The sequence below is a fragment of the Homalodisca vitripennis genome, chromosome 2, assembly GCF_021130785.1.
Source record: "Homalodisca vitripennis isolate AUS2020 chromosome 2, UT_GWSS_2.1, whole genome shotgun sequence".
Lineage (NCBI taxonomy): Eukaryota > Metazoa > Arthropoda > Insecta > Hemiptera > Cicadellidae > Homalodisca > Homalodisca vitripennis.
Window position 1 is genome coordinate 45722810 of NC_060208.1, and position 23451 is coordinate 45746260.

General features: G+C 33.5%; 1 protein-coding gene across 1 annotated transcript in view; it reads left to right on the forward strand.

The window, feature by feature from the left end:
* The first annotated feature begins 250 nt into the window (after positions 1 to 250).
* Positions 251 to 23451, forward strand: part of LOC124356176 (phosphoribosyl pyrophosphate synthase-associated protein 2) — a 46580-nt gene continuing 23379 nt past the window's right edge. The window contains exons 1-4 of the mRNA XM_046807351.1: positions 251 to 510; positions 8262 to 8381; positions 12473 to 12582; positions 13938 to 14116. Of these exons, the coding sequence (XP_046663307.1) occupies positions 434 to 510; positions 8262 to 8381; positions 12473 to 12582; positions 13938 to 14116 (486 nt within the window). The 5' untranslated portion in view covers positions 251 to 433. The remainder of the gene's footprint in view (positions 511 to 8261; positions 8382 to 12472; positions 12583 to 13937; positions 14117 to 23451) is intronic.

A 23451-nucleotide genomic window follows, 5' to 3' on the forward strand; every position in this document is an offset into this window, starting at 1 on the left:
TGAATGTATTTTATAATTTATTATTAATTCCATTACAATGAATTTTACTACTTTTCTCATTAGGCCACCTATGTTGGGGCTTTGTCTTAAAGGCTTGATTAATACTTAGTGAGACTCAGGCTGTGACTTTTACGGTTCGGCAAAAATACCAGACCATTAATATATTCAGAGCATGACGTATATTGTCTCAGAAAAACTATAACCTTATATTCAAAGGAGGAAAGGAATTATTAACTAAAGGTCAGGAATTGATAACGTAACCTTTCCGTAGAGTAGGGAAGAAGAAGAAGAACTTCAACAAATGAATAAACGGCTGTGTTATGTTTAGTTGGTTTGATTGATTAGACAATTTTATTGTGAGAATTGTAAAAAGTTCTGCGTACATTTTGATAATTGATAACTTTTTTGTCATTTTGCAAAACGTAATTACACGATGGACGGGCCAACATCGACGGACATAATGCTACTTCATGGAAATTCTCATCCTGAGCTAGCAAATCTGATTGCCAAGTATTATACTGAATATTCCTGTTGTATTCTTAGTGAATTGTGTTTCTATTTTAGAAACAATTTTCTAGTTATATTCATTATAGTTTAGAAATATCCCAAGATATGAATAACTTGTAGGTCACTAATTACTAATCAAGACACTCATTACATAAGAGGCACATGCCAATAAATGGGTTAATTTCTTGAATTCACCATGTCTGTTCTTGTTGATATGAACCTATTAACTTTGTCAAAATATAAGGTGGATGAGGTAGAACCAAACATTGAGTTAAAAGTAGCTGCATAGTTAATTTTAGCCTAACTCTTATAGCTTTGCCCTTAACAAAATCTTAGTATTGTCAATTTTAAAGATTCAAAATGGTAACTTGAGTTTTAAAAGTAAGAAAGTTTATTTTCATCACAGGGGCTAGAAAGGCCTACTCAACATGTATATGCTGTGCTTTTGAGTGTAGACAAACATGATCATTTCAAGAAATAAACCCTATAAAATATTGGTTAATTTGCTTTTACATAACCAAGTGTATTGGTTTTTTACACAAGTAATGTAGAATACTGTTAAGAGTAAAAGTTTAGTGGCTACAGTATCATTAGCTGTCACCACAACAGTCGAATCATCAATATTTCTGATTATCTGAACTACTTGGCAATAATAGACTAAAATGATGAACTGAATTCTTGTATTTCTTCACTTCATTCCAACAAAAAAAAAAAAAATACCTAAATAAGAAACATGCATTAATTGCTACAGTTTTAGGACAAACTAAAATATGAGAAATAATAATATGGGCAATGAAGAGTTCAAAAATATACAAGTAAATAACAATTGCTATAAATAAATAATAAATGCAAAAACAACTCAACTTTATAAACAATAATACTATAGTAAAGGAAAAGTGTATGCTCATGTAACAGTCATTCAACAAGACCACTGTTCTATTCAAAGGTATGCTGAGGAGCAGCGAGCACACTTTTGATAATTGGTGCACTGTTGTTGATGTCGAACGTGTCACAGTTTAAAAAAAATTATATTATAGATTGACCTATTTAAAATTATAGTATCGTTCAGCTAACTTTTATGTTTAAAAAGTAATAGTTTAATGATTAAAACTATCTAATGTGTATTTATTAAATGGGCAATTGTTTACTTTAGCCATTTCACGGTATTTGTTGCTTTAAAAGGAAAATACTTAAAAATTAAATTAAAAAAACAACAGATGCCAATTAAATTTTAGAAATATTTTTAATCTCGTAAAAGGCACAAATAGTTGAATCTGCTAGCAGTAATGTTAGCGGCCATCAGTGCAGACTAAAACAGCACCTTCAAAACAAAAACATACCTCGGGTAGTACCGATCAGTAAAATATAAAATTTCAAAAAGCTGATCATTAATGTTCACTAAATAATAGAAGCTCGCCCAACCATATTAAATCCTTATAAAAACAGTGTATTTTTAGCTAGAGGACAATGCCTGCCATGTTTTATACACAAACAAATGAATTGTAAAACTTTAAGTACACAGTATTAGAATGTCATAAATATAATCAAAAACTTTGCACCCATTACATGTATTGTCTGTAGGTCAATAATTTTCTTCACTTTTAGAAGGTAAATCCATTGGTCTATAAGGTTACTATCACATAAACACAACACAACTTGAACAAAAATTGGCTAAAGGCGACTACAAAACACAAAGAACGTTTCTATTTTGAAATGCACAACACAGAAAAATCTTACCATCACAAAATGGGAAAAATAATTAAAAACACATTGTCAGTTATTGTGCAGTTATAAGTTACGCTTAAAAGTTCTTTCTGAAAATGGAACATACTATTTTAAGAAATGAATAAAACTGCTTTTAAATTGTTTCAGCTGATGTAGCTAATAAGTTCAATTCTTATTTTAAAAGATCTGGCAGTAATTTATTGTAAATAACTTTTTTTATTCGATAATTTAGGTATTTCTAAATGATAATTTGGTTAGATCTTTAGGTACTTTGGGATTATACCGACCACACCAGTATGAAGAACACAAAAATATAAATTTATAGAAACAAACATGATAGAACGAAAAAAACAACTCTTTAATTACAAAATTACATCAATCAACAAGCATTTCCAGGTATTGTGATCGGTATTGTTGTCGCTGTTATCTTATCTTTCTCGAGAATCCCGATTACGGCAGGCCGCGCGGCATCACATGATTATTTAAGTTTTTTGCACGGTACATAATTGCCTTTCCATTACGATTCAATTTATATTTCTGATCAGCCCCTCTAGAATTTGATATTTTACTGATAGGTACTATCTCGAGGGATGTTTTTCTTTTCTTGACATCAGCGCGAAGCAGCACCAAAGGTGCTGCCGAAGCCCGTGCTGATGGCCGGAGGCACTCGCATTTTGGGTGGCGGAATGTAATCAAGAATATAAACAAGTTTTGAGTGTTTTTTCAATAAAGAGTTTAGTTTTATTTGGTAATGTTTGTTTTTGTTTGAATTTTTGTGTTTGGAGAAATGTAGAGGAAACACGGAAGTACAACAAAGCGACGCACCAGCTGAACGGGCGGCGAGACTCTGCAATCACGTTATCTACTTACTATCCTGCTCGACTTTGACCTCTGTCTGAGGATGGGGAGGTGTTTGCGATAAGACAATTCCTGTTTTATATTGACGAAATATTGTTCTACGCTAATCTAGTAATCAGTAGAAGCAAAATGTCGAATAATAACGATTCATGTCTGGGTGTGGTCGGTATAATCCCAAAGTACCAATTTTTATGATGACTGTTTATTATTTTGCAGCCAGTCTAGTTAGGCTAATTAAAAATGTTGTTAAGCCTTTAAGATTTGAGGCTTAAAAATGTTTTATTTTACATGACCTTAATTACTAACTCTACCGGGCAGCAGTTTTGAGAAATTATTGAATTAGTACTTGATGTGGTTTTAGAGGTTGGAAATAAAATCAAATCGGATTTTTATTGCCGGAACATTTTACTATTCATAGCAAAGGTAAAATTGTTACTGCCTAACATTTTGTCATCCTCACCACTAGAAATCTCATTCAAACATACAATTTGCATAATTTATGTACATCATTTGGTACTTTGGGATTATACCAACCACACCCAGACATGAATCGTTATTTGACATTTTGCTTCTACTGATTACTAGATTAGCGTAGAACAATGTTTTGTCAATATAAAACAGGAATTGTCTTATCGCAAACCCCTCCCCATCCTCAGACAAGAGGTCAAAGTCGAGCGGTCTAGTAGATAACGTGATTGCAGTCTCCTACATTTCTCTAAACACAAAAATTCAACAAAAACAAACATTACCAAACAAAAACTAAACTCTTTATTGAAAAAACACACAAAACTTGTTTTTATTCTTGATCACACTCCGCCACCCAAAATGCGAGTGCCTCCGGCCATCAGCGTGGGCTTCGGCAGGGTGCTGCCCCGCGCTGATGTCAACGAGAGAAAAACATCCCTCGAGATAGTACCTATCAGCAAAATATCAAATTCTAGAGGGGCTGATCAGAAATATAAATTGAATTGTAATGGAAAGGCAATTATGTACCGTGCAAAAAACTTAAATAATCATGTGATGCCGCGCGGCCTGCCGTAATCGGGATTCTCGAGAAAGATAAGATAACAGCGACAACAATACCGATCACAATACCTGGAAATGCTTGTTGATTGATGTAATTTTGTAATTAAAGAGTTGTTTTTTCGTTCTATCATGTTTGTTTCTATAAATTTATATTTTTGTGTTCTTCATACTGGTGTGGTCGGTATAATCCCAAAGTACCCATCATTTTATTCATTTATCACCACTTCTAGCGACAGAGTCAGTTAGTCTTGTGAATTGGTGGTATCCCAATCACATGCCAAAAACTCTTCAACTATATAAAATGTGTGCGACACTAAAAAGCGTTTGAAGGGAGTTTTTACACCTTGGGCATTGGGAGCATTTTTTATTGAATCTGACAACTTGTTGATGAAATGAACACCTACCTGTAAGGGCAAGTGTTCATAAACTACCATTCTGTGTCTTCCAGTTCGGTAGTTATATCTGCCTCTAGTTATATCTACCTAGTTATATCTGCCTAGCCGGTAGTTATATCTACTTATGTATGCTTCAGCCATCCTTCAGTGCTTATTTAGTTTTAAAAGTTATTTCCAAGATGTAAAGAATGGGCAGCATTAATAGTTGCAACCTCTTAAAGCCTTATGCGGATTACGTGTTTTTTTTTCAGCTTGAATACTCATGAATTGATTGTTTACACAAGCTCCCAACAACACCAGCTCATAATTGAGATGGGGGTAAATCAAGCCATAATACACTGTCATCAGAACCCGTAAGGGCAGTTATTTGGCTTTGTACATCAAAACATAAATGCCTGAGGCCAGTTTTGAGCAAACATGGTCGATGTGATAATTTCTTAAGTTAACCCTCGATCGAGTAATATTCCCAGGAATTTCGAACAGTAGCCTTTTTCCAACATGGTGTCAGCCAACATAACAGGTGACTTGTTTACCCTGTCTACTGATTGCAAAAAATGTTGAAGAATATGTCTTGAAATTGAGGCTGTTGAAATGTTAGACACAGTTGTTGATCTCAACAAAACTGTGCTGGTCCAGAATCAATTTTAATTTGGTAGTGAAACAGAGAGAGTGTTATCAACATACTGCAAAAGTCTTCCGTACAGAAGTTATGATCCTATGTCATTGATACAGATCAGGAAAAGAATTGGATATTTATGAGTACATCACAAATAATGTTTTGTAATATCCTATTGGAAATGGGAATATAATTTTATAGTTATATTTTTGTATTATGCTTCTTTTATCTGCACCTGTAGTGTATCTGAGCATTCTGTGGTTCTTCTTCTTCTCTTTTTCTTTTTCTTTTATGGGGCGGCCTATTGCCATGCACTTCATATAGAGTCACTCAAATAACAGTTTAAAAAGCTGTTTGGGTTGTAATTAAAGAAATAATTCGTAAAAAAAGCCCACAGCAGATGAAAAACTGGATGTTGAAAGAAGATGACAGTTTTACAGTCTCTAGGCCCAAACAGGTAGCTGAATTATTCAATAATTTCTTTGCAAATGTAGCATTTAAATCTGATCTGGTAAATTGTGCAAATAAGAATAACACTTTGGATTTAGGAAGTGTCAACTCATCTCGGTTTTTGTTTCCAACCAGTGAAGTTGAAAACTATAAGTTGCCTTAAGATTAGTAGCACTGCTGGCCGTGATGGTATTTCCTCCAAATTACTATAGGATGTTGATGAGTTTGTAGTATCTCACTAAACTTATCACATCTGGTAAATGCATCTTTTGTGCAGGGTGAGTTTCCCAAATCTCTTAAATCGGCCATTGGAAAACCTTTGCACAAAAAGGGCAGTACTCTCGATAAAAATAATTACTATTACTCGTCTTATTTCTATAATGTCAAAACTTTCAGAAATGTTTGAAATCTATTTCTTAATGACCTTTGTCCATTTTTAATGTTAAATGGTGTTCTTTTTGTCAGATATTTTGTTTGGTTTCTGTCTAGGCACTTCAACCGAGGATGCTATGTTTCATTTCATTTTGAATGTTTCAAAGGCTCTGGATGATCACAAACATGTTTTTGGTATATTTTTAGATTTAAGTAAGGCCTTCGATATGGTCAGCCATAGGCTGCTCTTAAAAAAGCTTGACCATTTCAGAATTAAGTGCAAAGCCTTTCATTGGATTTCCGCTTTCTTATAGGTAGAACACAAACAGTTCAAATTTCTTGTAGATGACAGGAGCTGTATTTATCGCCAGGAATCAGAGGAAATTGTTGTAAGCTTTGAGTTCCCCAAGGATCGTTCCTTGGACAGATTCTCTTCTTGCTGTATTTTTAATAATGATTTTAGAAGTGTGACTTGTGCTGATTTATGCTTGTTTGCTGACGACTGTTAAGTGTTACCAATCACTCTTGTAGTGATCTTGAAATTTATGTGTTCCAACAGGCTGCATTCCTATTGCAATGGTTAGCTGACAATAATTTATAAGTGAACACAAATAAAACTGTGTTCATTAACTTTCGGTTGAGGAATTCTGATGGAAATGCTTGCAGATTATTGCAGGCAAGGACGAAATTGATTAAAGCCATTACACTAATTTCCTTGGACTTATAATTGATTCTCACCTTGATTTCTCAAGAGATATCTGTAAGGTATCTGATAAGTTAAACAGTGTTATCTTTGTTATTAGGAGGCTTGCACAGTTTGTTGCTGACAGGAATGTCCAACTCACAGCATATTTTGGCTGTATATATCCATATTTGTTCTATGCAGTTGCAATTTGGGGTGTTGAAACCACAAAAACAAAACAAACTTTCGCCTGCAAAAAAAATCAATTATGCTACTTTTGGGAATGAAACATCTGATTCCTGTAAAGGGGTTTTTTAGAATCATAATATTTTGATATTTTTTAGTATCTACATTCTTAACACCTTAACAATTTACATGAAAGATAAGAACATATTTCAACCTACTAATACTAACAGATACAATCTTTAGTTATATCAAGGCACAACAATTCATTTTTTGAAAGACATACTTATTACTCTGCAATTGAATTATGTAATGCCTCTCCTCCATAGCTTAGGTCAGAGTCGGGTGTGGTTTTTGTTTTGGAGGAGGCTTAGAGCATTTTTAGGGAATGTTACAGTGTCCGAGAGTATTATACCCAACTGTCCAGTCTGTTAAATAGTGATACTATAATGACATATCATATACATAATTATCATATCTTATATTTAATGTCCTTTACACTGTAAGCAGGTGCTTTATAATCTAATTCTTATGTCAACTATTTTTATAGATAAATAATATTGGATTGATCTTTGTCAATTCTATGTATATAGTTGAATGACAATAAAAGATTTTAACTTTTGATTATATTTAAATGAATTTACAATATTTGTTTACTTTTTCAAGTTGTATTATCAAGCTAGCAGTAATTACTGGAGCCATTTGTGATAAGACCTTCTAGAATTTGATCGTTTAGTGGTATGGTACTAAAATATATATTTTGTCGCCATCAGCACGGGGCAGATAGTGCTTCTGCAGCCTGATTTGATCGTTATTCTCTTAATGTCATTGTTTTAAAGAATACCATTATTCATTTGAGCCAAAAACTCCAGAATTTACTTAATTAATTGTTTTTTTTTTTTTATCTAAAGATGCTGCGACAGAGTAATGACAAGAACAGCGACGATCTACGGCCATTAATTTCATGTGTTAGTACAACAATCAGAAAGTCCTTAAAGAGTAAGAAAAATGAAAATTAAGTATCGGAAAGCCATTGTTGACGTTACCAAGCTATAAGAAATTCATTGCCCACATGCTCCACCACTTCTTATATCGTCCAACCTGAAAATTGGTTTAAGTGCTCACAAGATCTGAACTGAACTTTTACTGTAGATATGCTACTATCTAGAGGATGTATTTTTTACTGCCAGCAATGTGGCTAAGGGAATTTGTGATTGGTACTTTCTTGTGATCAGATGTATGATTTGGCATGATTTCCGTATGGCAGTAATGATGCGTGGCTCTCTAGGGAACGTCAGTGATGGCTTTCGAACGCTTAATTTGTGGGGTAATGTATATGTGCCCATAGGCTGGGAATGTGGCTAAGACACACGTTATTCCTGTGGGATGCAATAGGTTATTTAAAATTCTGCAAGTTGCAACAGCTAACACTACTTATTGGTTTCAGCCGACTGGGTGTGAAGAGTGGCGGTTGTTCTGTTTACCATAAAACCAACCGGGAGACAATGGTGGAAATTGGAGACTCTGTTCGAGGCAAAGACATCTACATTATTCAAACTGGAACTAAGTAAGGAAAGAATTTAATTTGTTCACCTCAGCTACCCTTGTTGACATTAACTTATATATTATGATGTAAGGAAGTAATCACTCAATTAATAAATTTTCAATGAATTAATACTAAGCATAGTGTTTTAAATTTAACACAGAAACAGGTTGTCTATAAAACTTCATAGTATGGTTTTTCAGATCAAAATAAGTAAGAAGTCAAATAAAGTGTAGTCATATCTTAGTCTGTCTGCTTCTGTTATTTAGACAAAAATTATCTTTGAAATTAATAAAAATTCAAACATTACAACATTTTAAATTTAATGTAGACCTGTTTTTAAAAAGGTTTATAAATTATTCCGTTCCAAAATTGTAGCCATGGGAAACTTGACTGTATTACTATCATAACTTAAAAACTGAAGATTTTATATAAAAGTTTTACAATATTAAAATATGGGCTACTTTTGGATTTAAAATGTAACCCTTTGAGGACCAGCCGTATGATTTTGGGTTGACAGAATAATATGCTAAAATACGAGGCGGTCAATTTAATGTTGGTCATTATTTACGCATATAAGACTGGCCGTCCTAAAGTTGCACAGCATTGTGAATGGTTTTCACTGAAAAGATGTTATCACTCTCAAAATTATTACTTATAACATTTAATTTATTAATATTGACTTAAAAATGATTCCAGCCAAAATAGCCCTTAACACATTCACTGCGGATGACAAAATTACTGGCGACAGAAAATGCGGGGATTTTTGTTTGTTTTTTATTTACCTAAAACGTAGTCAGGATAGCCGAAAGGGTTGTCCAAGGTATCCCGGAAGCTTCGTTGGTCGGAACGGCTGACGTCATGTCTGTGCCGAGTCTGCTCGTCATCCGCACCGGGTGCCGGTCACCGTGTTGTATGTGCTCGCAGCGCACTAGGTTTCGGCACAAACACTCGCGAATTACACGTATATACTACATGAATGACACGTAGATAGTACATCAATTACACATATATATATATTACATATTAGTTTGAAAAATATACAATATCAAAAACAGTTAACACTCCCCCTCCCCAAGTAAAAATTAGGAAAAAACTATATACATCCCCACCCACCACCAAAGACTAAAAAATACTTATTTGTCTTCGTGATACTTATCAAAGCAATTGAGTTCACACAGACCTGGTTCGTCAGGGCACACTGCACAATAGTATACTGTTTCCTTACACTTGCCTTCTTGGTAGCAAACACGGCACCTCCGGGTAACTGACTTGCCGTTTCCTATGCGCTTCGTAAGTTTGGAGAGACGATGCATGCTGTTGCGGGTTAGTGTGATGAGCAGTGGGGCTTCCTTTGGAGGGAGCAGGTCTTCAAGAACACGAACTCGTAAGTCATACAGGGACAGTCTATCTGAGTTGTACATGTTGTACAGGTAAAAAGAATTTACTACAACAACCTGGAGAAAGTGCATTTCATTGCGACTCATTGTCTTCATCAGATGAAAAATTATCGTCAATAACATTATCGTCTTCCTCCATTATGAGTACATACACTTACACAGTCAACAGACACTATAATCCACTCACACAATATCGCAAAGTTTACACAACAAATGAAAATGGTAAACCGGCGACGAATCGCACCAACTGACTCACCGAAACAGGCACACCTCGCTATGAGTGTTACAGCCTTCCAGGGCAACTGCTCAGCTCACACTGAGGCAATATGAAAGCAGCTGCTGTATGCCGAGCTCGCTCGTCCACCGCCCGGTGCGCCATTTTCGTCACCCGCAGTGAATGTGTTAATTAGGATCATTATTAATTTTGTAACAAAACAATAACACATTTAAATGGCCATTGTCAGCTGTTATATGTCCCAGTACTGACGTATTCAGTTTCCTTTATTGTTGTAGCAGTGTGCTGTGTTTGTTATTATTTGGCGATATTGGTAAAATTTGTTTTTTTGTTTGCTTTTAGTTATAATAAGCCCTCTTTTATTATGGAAGTTAAGTGCATTTATAGAATGAATAGAGGAAATCTGAGAACAAGTGAAGTGGACTCATAGTTGAAAGAAGAACTTGATCCAGAATGAAGATATAGATTAGTTGTAAGTCAGGAAAGTTTCATTAGTAGAGTTCCGTCTCCTGGCTGGGATGGTACTCGAAGAAAGTACGAAGTGCATAATCTTCAACTGACTTTGCTGCAACACAGTGACAGCTGAAATCTACTGAAATTTTAGTCCGGTTCAAGATTCACCTTCATTTAAAATACAATTAAATCCTTGTTGACCCAGATTTTTGACTGATCTTTTATACATATATTAATAATTATACTTTTAACTATACAAATCTTTTATTAGCTTTATTCATCTGATAATTGTTTTTAAATTGTAAAAATGTGTATACTGTTTCAAATTGTTATATTCACACCTGATGAAGGCATCTTGTATGTAGAAAGGCCTTGTGTATGAAATAAAAATTATTGGAGAATTGTGTTTCTTTTAAAGAAACTATGCTGCAATATTGTTTCAAATAGTTTAAACTATTCCTGAGAGGTAGCAGCACAATGCAAGGCTAGTAGAACCCACTAAACTAATCCCATACATCAGCGAAATGTAATGTAGCAATATGGCAGTACTCCCACTGAATCCAACACACCACACTGCTAAATCCCACACCTTAATAGACCTTATTATTGTAAGTGATGAAAAAAAATCGTACACAAAGGGCAGCTTCCAGTTCCAGTAAATTCAAGGCATGAATTAATATTTTGTGTTTTATCGTACAAGAAACCAGAGCCTGTAGAAAGATTCATTAGCTACAGAGACTTTAAACGCCATGGACCAATATTGCCGACTTTATAACAGAGTAAAGCAGAGTCTTCACAACTCCAGACTTAGATACATAAACACATTATTTGCCGACAGGAAACGCCAGTCTTCAAACAATATGTGGTACAATATAAGTAAAATGGGTTTTGGTAAGCAGCATTAATCGTCCCTCCCCCCATCAACACCCCTTTAAATGAATTGAATGATTATTTTCTGAGCCCATCACCAAAACAGAAGTGAAGCACACCTATCCCACCTCACAGAACAATCTCGTGCAGAACATATCACACAATTTTAGTTTAAGCCAATATTACAGGTAGACGCTTTTAAAGTTATTCACCGAATATGATAAAATGCTACAGTAGCTGATAATATTTAAATTATTCTGGTGAAAAAGATTGTCTTTGCTACTCTTCCTGCACTTACAGATATATTTAATCTGTCGTTGAGTTCTGGTATTTTCTCCGACAAATGGAAGTTAGCCCATGTCCGACCTTTAAACAAGATCTCACCCATGCACTCCCACATGACGACAGACCGATAAGTATTCTCCCTGTCCTCTCTAAAGGACTAGAGAGGATAGTGCACTGTCAAATAAATGAATTCTTACTGTCCCACAATATTCTCAATACGTATCAATCTGGCTTCCGTCGTTATCACAGTACAGGGACTGCGTTCCTACGGATAACTGACGATATTCAGCTTGTTTACAGGAACATTACATGTTGTTTTGTCAAAATTTTCATTAAATTTTGTTTTATTTTTTAATGTAAATGTTATAATAAAATTCCAATCATTAAACATACAATTAGAGAGTATACATAATTTTATAATAATTATTTTTTCCTTTATGTAAGTAAGTAATTTCAGAGTCTATTAAATATTACAATTAACTAAAAATTAAGTAATAAAAGTTTGACATAATTGATTTTATTTCAAAATCAACTCTTTAAAATTGTTTTGTTATTAAACAAATTACTTAGTGTTATTTAAATATGATTAAAATTTGTTGGGAGATTTTAACCATGGTGTATGCGTAAAACAAGACATCTTATATGAAAAAACACAGGGTCATCCCCTACATTCTTTGCAACAAACAGTACCAACCCTTATGATTTCACAATATTATATTCTTGTTTGATTCTTCAGGGACATGAACAATGTATTAGAGATTTTGGTCATACTATAACTTGCAAGATATCTTAGGGTTATCCTTTATTTTCTTTAATACAAACAATACCAGACTTGATGTTTATTTTATTAATATTCTTGTTTGATTCTCCAGGGACGTGAACAACAACATAATGGAGATGCTAATCATGGCATATGCTTGCAAGACATCTTCTGCTAAGAACATAGTTGGGGTCATCCCCTACCTTCCTTACAGCAAACAGTGTAAGTAATAAATTGCAACCAACTTTTAACATTTTACTTGCAGGGAAAGTCGTTTTGTTGTTAGTCTTGTCACTAGTTGAAAAAAAAAAAACAAATTTTTAAGCAATCTTAGTCTTAGGTTTATGCAGCTAGTGTCATAAATAACATCAGTCTTCCAGTTCTCATCTCGTCAAAACATTGCTTACACAATGAAAAACTTGAAATATTTTAGGCACAGATTTTTCAAAACTAAATATGAATATCAAAACCAAATTATTTGCAAAACTCCCTGCTATTGCAGATAATAAAATAAATCGTAGAAATAATAATAATCAACTGTAGGAAATTATCAAAAAGCTGACATCTAGTGATAGAGAAGCCATATTGATAATAATTGGGTAAGTAACAATCAAAATAAAGCTACAACTCACCTATCCAGACAAAAATTACTAATGGGTCTGGTAAGTTTCGGTTCATGCTTTGTTGACTGAAGATAGGTAGGTCTCATTATCCTCTTTTAACACTATAACTAACTGCTGGTAATTGTCCTCTAAAACACTAGACTTGGTTAATTCTCTTTTATTATGGTTATTATTTTAAAGTAAATACCTTCCGAAACATTAAACAACACAAATCGAAAACAAAAATAACAAGAAATCTAAGTTTCAACAAAATATAAGTTTTTTGTGTTTGAAATACTAAAAAAAAAAAAAAAAATACTAACATTGCGAAAGAAAATGGTTTCAATTCTTACATATATAGCCCACAGAATCATCTTAATTGTTTTTTGTCTTAAGATGAACACTGTTATAATCCTGTAAATCCTGTCATTTATGCTTTAATAATTGTTATTTAGTAAGAATAAGACCACAATAGTCTTTTAAGTTGTTATTTTAGGCTTAGCATAACCCTGAAGAACAATACTATTCAATATAGTCTTCGAAAAGTCTATATTAAATTAAGTATTTCTATAATTATGTAAATTTACTAAACTATTATTATGACTGAGTGGTAGCCAAAGTTTTAAATTGTCAGTTTTAACCTATTCAAAAAGATTGAACTTTTTTGTATTTTAAACTTTTCAGATACATTGTTCTTTATTATATTTTTAGATAAAAATACTTCTTAGCCACTTATTAACAATATTTTATTTTTTAACATTGTAAACTGTGGCATCATAGTTTTGATGGGTTAAAACACTCCTACTTCAATTTATAGGAGTTAGTGTTGTGGGTACGAGCATTCATCCTTCTCTGTTTATATCCATACTTCTCCATACAAGTTGAAATGTTAAGATATTGTGCACTCAACAACCATCATTTGTAATTTGGAGAATATCTTTTCCGGGAATACTGACTATATTTGTGGTGATACAGGCAAGATGCGGAAACGAGGCTGTATCGTCTCAAAGCTGCTGGCGAAGATGATGTGCAACTCTGGTCTGACCCATATCATTACAATGGATCTGCATCAGAAAGAGATTCAGGGCTTTTTCGACTGTCCGGTTGATAATCTCAGAGCTTCCCCCTTCCTGCTACAGTATATCCAAGAATGTGTGAGTCTCCTAGAATATGTCCCCTTTGAATGTAATCACCGTCACTGTAGAGGTTACTTTATACTATCTGGCCATGAAAGAGTTTTAATATGCTCATAATAGTGTGTGTTGTTACACTTATCTTTTTGCTGTAGATGATTTGTCGTGCTCAAGACAAATAGCCACTGTTAAACTTTGGTATTGTGTGTTGTTTGCTGTACTCACCATCATTGTTTCATTTAGAATAGAATAGAATATATTTATTTCCTCAAAATAAAATAAACATTTACCAAGTTATTCATTTTTACATAGAAAAATTCAAAACTAAAACTAAAACTCAAATGTCTTGTTGCCAGGTTTTTAGGCTACATAAGTCCTACTTAAAAATAAACTTAAATTCAATTAAACGCCAGTTTAATTTATAGTTTTAAAACAAAATAAAAATATGATATTAATATATATGAGGAAATAATAGGGCCTCCAAGGCTAAGCCTGTTTGGAGGTTCCATCAATGTATTTTTACAAATGGTTTATCCAGCTTCAGAATTACAAAAACATAAAATTCAACTTCTCACTCATAAACAATCAAAACAAAACACGCATCTATTTAATATGGTTAAATTGTGCCATATAATGTAAAATAAAATAACTCCTTGTAAAATATACATTCACACACATATCCATATAAACATACATACACACATACATACATATATACATATAACAATAAAATAATATTAATACAGCTACTACGAATATTGTGAAATATAAGAAATCGAAAAAATAAATAACAATACCCTGCTGCAATTTTTGCTACTACAACTTTAATTTACTCATCCAGGAATCTCTAGCAGTGTTTTAAATCTCTTTTATACTAAATAGCCAATTTTTAAGTCTTTTTAACGAATATATTTACATTTTTAGAAGTTTTAATACTCTCCGGTAATTTATTATAAATCCTAGGGGCAACGAAAATATAGGATTTTCGTAAAAAAGGTTGTACAAGGTTTTGGGACAAAAAATGCATTCCTATTCCCTAAGTCTATGCTTGTATGTATTATTATCTCGAGGCATGCTACCATTCTTTTATAGAAAAGTTTCATTACATTGTAAGACAAACAAGTACTGTAATGGAAGTATTTTTAAATGTTCAAAAAGAGGACGTGAAAACTCAGTTCTATTTTTAAAGGATATTAATCTTATGAAATGTTTTTGCAGAATGTATAATGGCTTAATGTTTGAAAAATATGTCCCTCCCCAAAAAAAACTATTCCATATTCTAATCTACTTTGGACCAAAGCAAAATATAACATTCGTAACAAATGTTTCATTACACATTTCTCGTAAAAAATAAAAGTATCTCAAAATATTGTTTAAATTGTTTTTTAATTTATTGATATGAATTTTCCAGTTTATTCTTTCGTCATGATGAATCCCTAAATACTTAATGTATTCCGCTCTTTCCACAACAGCACATTTACCCGTCCCACAAACTCCCTGGTAAATAAGACAGTTAGCACACTTATATTCCAGATTAATATAAAAAATAATGTTCTTCTTTACATTAAAATTTACGTACTTGGTTTTCTCTGCACTTAATAGCATATTATTATTGGTAAACCACCATTGAATTGCCTTAAGATCGTTTTGCATTGACGATTGAACTAGATCCCAACTTCTACCAACATAGCAAAGGGCAGTGTCATCGGCAAATGATGTAACTTTTCCTTGAAATCTGGCATTACATAGATCATTTATATAAATTATGAAAAGGGTTGCTCCCAGAACAGAGCCCTGAGGAACCCCTTGCTTTATTATACCCATTTCACTGATGTACGAATTTATTTTAACACACTGTTTTCTTTCTAGTAAATAACTCCTAAACCATTTAAGACTAACACCCCTTATTCCACTTTTATACAATTTGTCTACCAGAATACCATGATCAAGTGTCGAAAGCCTTTCTTATATCTAAAAACAACCCACTGACACATTTGTTTTCATTGATTCCATTATAGATATCAGTTATAAAATTTGACACAGCACTTTCAGTATTCATCCCTTCCCTGAAACCAAATTGATTCATGCTAAAGAAATTGTTTGTTTTCTAAAAACTTAACCAATCTTTGCTTCATAATCTTTTCGTATACTTTAGAAAAGCATGAAAGCAAAGATATAGGCCTGAAGTTACATGCATTTTTTATTCGAGCCTGTTTTGTATATGGGTATGACTACTGCAGTTTTCAGACGCTCAGGAAAAAACCCCAGTCTGAAAACTTAAATTAATTAAATAAGTTAGAATTTGTAATATATTACAATAAACCTGTTTTAATAAAAAAGAACTAATTCCATCCATTCCTGGAGCTGTATTATTTTTTAGAGATTTTATTACACTTTCAACATTCTGTGGTAAGACGTGGATAGATAAATATTGAACTCAGTTGATTGGTTACCGGAAAATAGTCTTTCAATATCAGCGAAGAGAACCCAATAGGCGGAGTATTGCCTAAATCGAGATTGTCTACTATATTGAGAAAATAAGAATTAAATTCGAAGAGAATTAAAAATCTTTCTACAAGATTAGATTTGAAGGGTTGCATGATAGAGTTCACAGACTAGGCTCTGTGTAACTCAGACTCGAATTTATCCATGAATTAATTTATTAGGCAATGGTCATCATAACCTCCATTTCACAACAACATCATAAATAAGTTGCTCAGAATTGTGAAGTGTAATCAATAGTCAATACCTTATAGCATCAGTTGTAATAAAGTCAAACAATAAAACAAACCATAAGTGAGGCCAACAGCAAAAAGAAAAATAATCGGACTATTCACACCCAACAAACATAAGTATTTATGTGGTTAGTTGTGTAGTTGTTGTCTCTAAATGCTTAGAAAGAGCATATTTTAATAAAAAAATTTGGCAAGCTAAATTGAATAATACAAAGGTATATGTGGATGACATAACTGATACATCACAACCAGGGCTACCTCACTGAGTTAAAGAGAAGACAGCACATAGTGGATTCACCTAATCAACTTAAGAAAATAAAATTGTTGTGATACTTTTTGAGGAGTTAAGAAAAGATAATGGAGTGTTCTTTTAAATTACTTTTAGGTAACAAGAAATGAAAAACACTTTATTTGGACCAAATATGTCATTAACTATGTTGCCTGGCTGCTGGAGATGGCACTGATGTTACCATGAACAGGGTTAGATTTATGTTAAGTGTAATGACTCATTTCATACGCCCATCACACATTCATTTCAATACTTAGGCTAATTTAATTTAGAAATTTATTTAGTAATAATAATTAAAGGAATAATTATTTATAAATTGTCTCAAAATTTAACTACAAACAATAATAAATACGAAATCAAAATTCACCTTATTACATATAAAATTTCAAAAGTTATAAAGTGAACTTAAGTCAGTGATACAGTGTGCAGGGATGATTGTTGAAGAGTGAAGAGAGCAGATATTTGAAAGGTGAAGAGGAGAGAGGGATCTGAAAGAAGTGAAGCAAGATTATTATTATAAAGAAACTGGTTACATTTATTCAGCAGTATTTGAAAGGTTACTTTATTAAATTCTTATTATCACTGAAGTACAAAGAAGCAGAAGACAGACATTGGTGAGAAAATTCCTTTTAAGTTTACTAGTGATTCATTGGAAGAACATAAAACCCAGGAACATTCGATTTGGCTAATAATTCAATTTTAATATAATTAAAATTTAACAACAATTAATTTTCAAAATTACAATATCTTTTATAAAAAAAAAAACCCAATATTTCTATTTCATTAAGCCAGCACGACCACCCTGCCCTAAAAATTAAGAATTGTATTTAAAAATTTACCATTATTGTATCCTCCATCTTGTTTCAAAATTCAAAACTTGTATGTCTCAATTAATTTATCATCATTAAATTTCACATTATATCATACTGAGTTATTTGTTATTTCTAACTATAATCAGAATACAAATTAAGTTTAACCATTTATTTAAAGTAATAATAGTAGTAGGATATTACAAAATTGGCGTCCAACGTAGTCGTGGCTTAATGAAATATTTATAATCTTTGATTTGAGACAATTTTCTAGATCGTAACAATAGCCTAGACATAAGTACTGTACGTAGTTAGTTGTCATTTATTCATATTGTCTGTCAATAGGCTATAGGTTATTTTAATAACTCACTATAATAAAACATTAATTAACAATACATTAGTCCTGTAATATTATTCTATCTTTTATCGCAATTAATGTCCCGTGATTTTAATTTAAGATACCCTAAACGGTACCCATTCCCAACAGATAATATGGAAAATAACCAAGTGCTAAACGTAAACAAAGACGCCATTAATCCCGGTATCGAAGACGAAAGCGAACAGAGAGAAGAAGCAGAACAAACTCCCATAATTCCTCGCGCTAACCAAGTCAACATTCTCACAGCGGTCAACAACGAATCACGGATGAATGAAAACAGTGCTACCAAACACCTACGCGGCAAATTTCCCTGATTCCCTGCAGAGACGTGAAGATGGAGCTACTGCGCCTCCCACACTAAACGTAGTTGAACATTCTCATTATACTCAATCAGTTTGATGCCATTGGCAGTGACAGGTCAAATAAACAAACCGCTGACGAATCCCAATCGACAGCTCTTCATGCTATCATGAACGGTTTAAAACAACTTAATGAAAATTTGATTAGCACTAAATCTGAGTTAAACGAAAACCTAAACGCAAAAATAAACGAAAATAAGTGATTGTATTTCTAAAACTAAAATCGAACTTAGCCATGAAATCAAATCTTGTAGGGAGACACTCGAGACACAAATTAATGAACTGCGGGATAATCAAACTGAATTCTGAAATGAATTGAACGCTATAAGGGACAATCAAGATCAATTCCGTGAAAAAAATAGACCTGAAAATTAAATAATCCACTGACAGCATTAGAGGAGAATTAAAATCATAGTTTTGAAGAACATAAGGCATTTGTAAACCAACAGATGAATAACCAACAGTTCAAGATATTAGAATCGGTACAAAACAAAAATCAAACTCTAGAAAATAAAATTGCTTTTTGAAATAAAAAATGCTATAGACCAAGTACGACATGAAAACGCGGAAACAAATAAAATACAAATCAAAACCATTATAAATGAAATTCAACCACAAATCCAAAACAATCATGATAGAATAAACAATCTAGCCGAGTGTATTAATAAATATGAATGTGAATTAGAAAAATATAAAATCTAAATCTCAAATTTGAGACGAAACCATGTGAACCATTGCAAGTCATTTGTACCGGAGGAGATTCTGTAGACAGACAAGTGCCAAAATTCAACGGACGTTCTACCAGTCCAATGGAATTTTTACAAAAAATTAGAAGGTATTACGAAAAAAAAATAGGTCGTGTGCAACTCACACACACATCTAACACTGAACATCTCATTGACATATTAGAAAAGTAGTCTCGAAGGTCACGCGTCACGATGGTTCCAATTAATAAAACACGATATTAAAAGCTGGGAGGATTTTGCACAAGAATTTACTACGAAATATTGGAGTCGTGATGTGCAACGCGGCATACGTGCAAAAATAGAATCAGAACATTACAAGAATAATGGAACATTGACTCGTGCTGAATACTTCACAGAGCGTGTTATCACACTACAATCGATTACCCCACCGATAACCGAAGAAGAAATCGTCACCATTTTATCGGAACGGTTTGAACAAATTATTCAGGACAGCCGGAGCGTTCAAAACATCAACACCATTAAAGAGTTTGAACGATTACTACAACGAGAAGACATCCGAGACGGCCCAAAACGGAACAAAATAAATTTCATCCCAAAAATCACAATTCATCTGGTTTTAAAGCCAATACACCAGAAACCCTCACCAATCCCCAGTCACACCACACATAATAACATTGAACAAAGAGCATATCAGCCAAGGAATCAATATCACGGACAAAAATCAACATTATAATGATCGAAACCAACATAACAAAAACTATTACCACCCATACAACAGTCGTAATGATAATGAATTCAAGAGTAAGACACAACCATACAAAGACCACTACCAAAATCGACAGAATACTCACTACTACCCAGGAAACGATAGACATTACCCCACCACAGAACAGGCACAAGTATGCACTATCGTGCGGCCAGGGAGAAAATGCTCGAAATCTACCTTCTAGTACCCGGCAACGACCGCAGCGAAGACGTTTCCAGCGGCGGGAAACGGCTGCGCGCTGTAGAACGGAACCGAGGAAACATCGCACCAGAAATAAAATACGAAACTACAGCGCTAGAAAATAACGACCTCGGATATTTAAATCAGAATTATTCTTCAAACTATAACCCTAGTAGTGAATTTCAAGTTAACAACATAATATGTGATAAAGATTTCCTTTTTGAGGAAAAAATAGAACATCCACTAATAACTAATCCTATACAAATAAGATGTCCAGAAATTAACATCAAAATTAATAATGTAGAAACTAATGCCTTAATTGATTCCGGATCATCTATTACTTGTTTGTCAGAGTCTTGGTTTATGGACAACCAACAATCATTAAAGCCATTTGAAGAACTGCCCCTAGCCAATACTACCATTAAAACTGCTATTGGAAACATTTCAAAACGAATCAACAGAGTAATATATGTACCTGTCACAGTAGCTGACGAGACTACTCACATACAATTCCTTATAGTACCGCATCTTGTCAAACCAGTGAATTTTAGGAATGGATATGCTAGTATTATGGAAAGCAGAGCTAAACTTTAATAATAATACAATAAATATGAAAATAAACAATACAAATGTTATAATGAAAGTTTGTAATGGCAATAAATGAAGGGCACTTATGTGAAATCACCACTCAACAAGGCGTTATGCTTATGGAAGATTTTAATGACTCAATGTCAACATTTAATGAGTATGGCACTAATGAAACAATGGGAAGATAACAAGATTAATAATGAGAATAATGATTACATTGATACACAACACAGTATAATCATCCAAAGATAATATGTCGGTGGAAGACATAATGAAAACTCTAATCCCTAATAACTACATAAATGAAGAACAAAAACAATGTTTGATCAATCTACTATACCGATATAGGGACGTTTTCTCAGACAAACCCGGATGTTGCACTAAATATGAACACGAATTAAATATAGAAAATCCTAAAAATTTTAAATCATTAACCTATCCAGTACCTCAAGCATACCAAGACGCTTGTACAAGTTGAGATTCAACGCATGGAGAACCTTAACATAATCGAGAGAAGCAAAAGTACCTACGTAAATGCTATCATCCCAGTAATTAAAAAGTCTGGAGAAATTCGATTGTGTTTTAGATGCCCGCAAAGTAAAACGCAATAAGTAAACCAGATTTCGAATGTAACCGCAGTGTTTAGCGAAAATTCTGAAGTAAATGTAGAAACGCGAAATTCATAAGCAGTGTAGACTTAACGGCTTCATATTGGCAAATCCCACTTACTAAAACTTCGCGTCAATACACCGCATTCCAATTTAGAGGCAAGACCTACCAGTACAAAGTCCACACCATTTGGAATTTCTACTTCCCAAGCTGCACTAGTAAGAGCTCTTGATAACGTGTTTGATGATGAGATAGAAGCTTTCACAGCAATTTACGTTGATGACATATGTATCATTTCCCCCGATTTCAATACACATCTACAACACCTAGAAATACATATTCAAAAAGCTAGCTGAAGCCAACATGACAATAAACTTTGAAAAAATCTCAATTCTGTAAAGATTTTGTACCATTCCTAGGTTTTACTCTAACAAATGAAGGTCTTTGTTTGGATAACAGTAAGATTGATCCAATTCTAAACTTCCCAACTCCCAGAAGTCGTACACAATTAAAAGCATTCCTCGGATGTATAAATTATTACAATAAATTTATTCATAAATCTCTGAAACAGTCCAGCCACTATTACGGCTAACGTCAAAGAAGGTTAAATTTCATTGGACTAGAGATGATGATACAACATTCAACAAAATTAAACAGCTGTTCATAAAAACTAACACTCTAAACACACCCCGATCCATCCAAAGAATTCTACTTACAGACCGATGCGTCCGAATTTGCAATTGGCGGACATCTATATCAAATAAAAGACAATAACGAAAAAGCTGCAATTATGTTCATATCACGCACATTACAACCAGCAGAAACAGCGTTTCACCACAACCTAAAAGGAATTATTGCTATAATCCACTGCCTACAGAAGTGTCGATACATTGTTATGGGCGTTTAAAGTTAACAGTAATTACAGATAACCATGCCTTAACTTTTTTGAAAACCTGCCGTTTGCTAAACAATAGATTAGCAAGATGGATATTGGCTATACAAGAGTACGACTTTAAAATAATCCATTGCAAAGGGACGGGACAACATTACTTGCTGACACTCTCAGTCGTTATATCCCCACAGCACATGTCAAGCGATGCAAACAACCTCACTGAGTTATCTATTCATTACATCGAGAGGAATTCCCGACCAACATCTACAAGATCAACTCCGAAACTTACCTCAGCTTCAACATCAAGACCCTAAACTACAACCACTTATAGAAATCTTACAGTCACCTATGGAAACAAATGAATTTCAACAATTATATACTAATTATCGTTTATATGACAACACTTTACTACAAAAATTTAAGGGCAAATGGCTTATAGTCATCCCAGAATCAGTAATTAAACCACTAATAACTAGAATGCCATCTCTATTATCTACACTGCGGTGCAAAAAAATTGTTTCCTGTTACTGCGTGAAAATTTTTATTTTCAAGAATATGCATCGAACAATCAGGCAACTGTTATCATCATGTGATAAATGTCAGCGCTGCAAAATCAACAACCATCCACTCAACAGTCAAGCCAAAGGAGTTAAATGCAGAGAGAAGAATGACCAGTTAGCAGTTGACATCATAGGTCCCCTTACCGACTAGTGTAGGAAATACAAAAATACATGTTAATTGTTATTGACATATTTACCAAATTCGTTAAACTTTATCCACTGCAAAGAGCAACAACCAGAAGTATATTACATAAATTATTTCACCATCACTTTCCTAATTACGGTTTTCCTAAACGAATTCAATCAGATAACGGAACCCTGAATTTAAAAGTAACGAATGGATCAGGAAATTTGAATCCCACAGCATACAGTTTAATATACAGTCCAGTGTATCACCCCAGTTTTAATTTGGCAGAACGGCCAATTAGAGAAATAAAGCGCTGTCTCAGAAACATATTGTTCACAGAATCATAAGAGATGGGT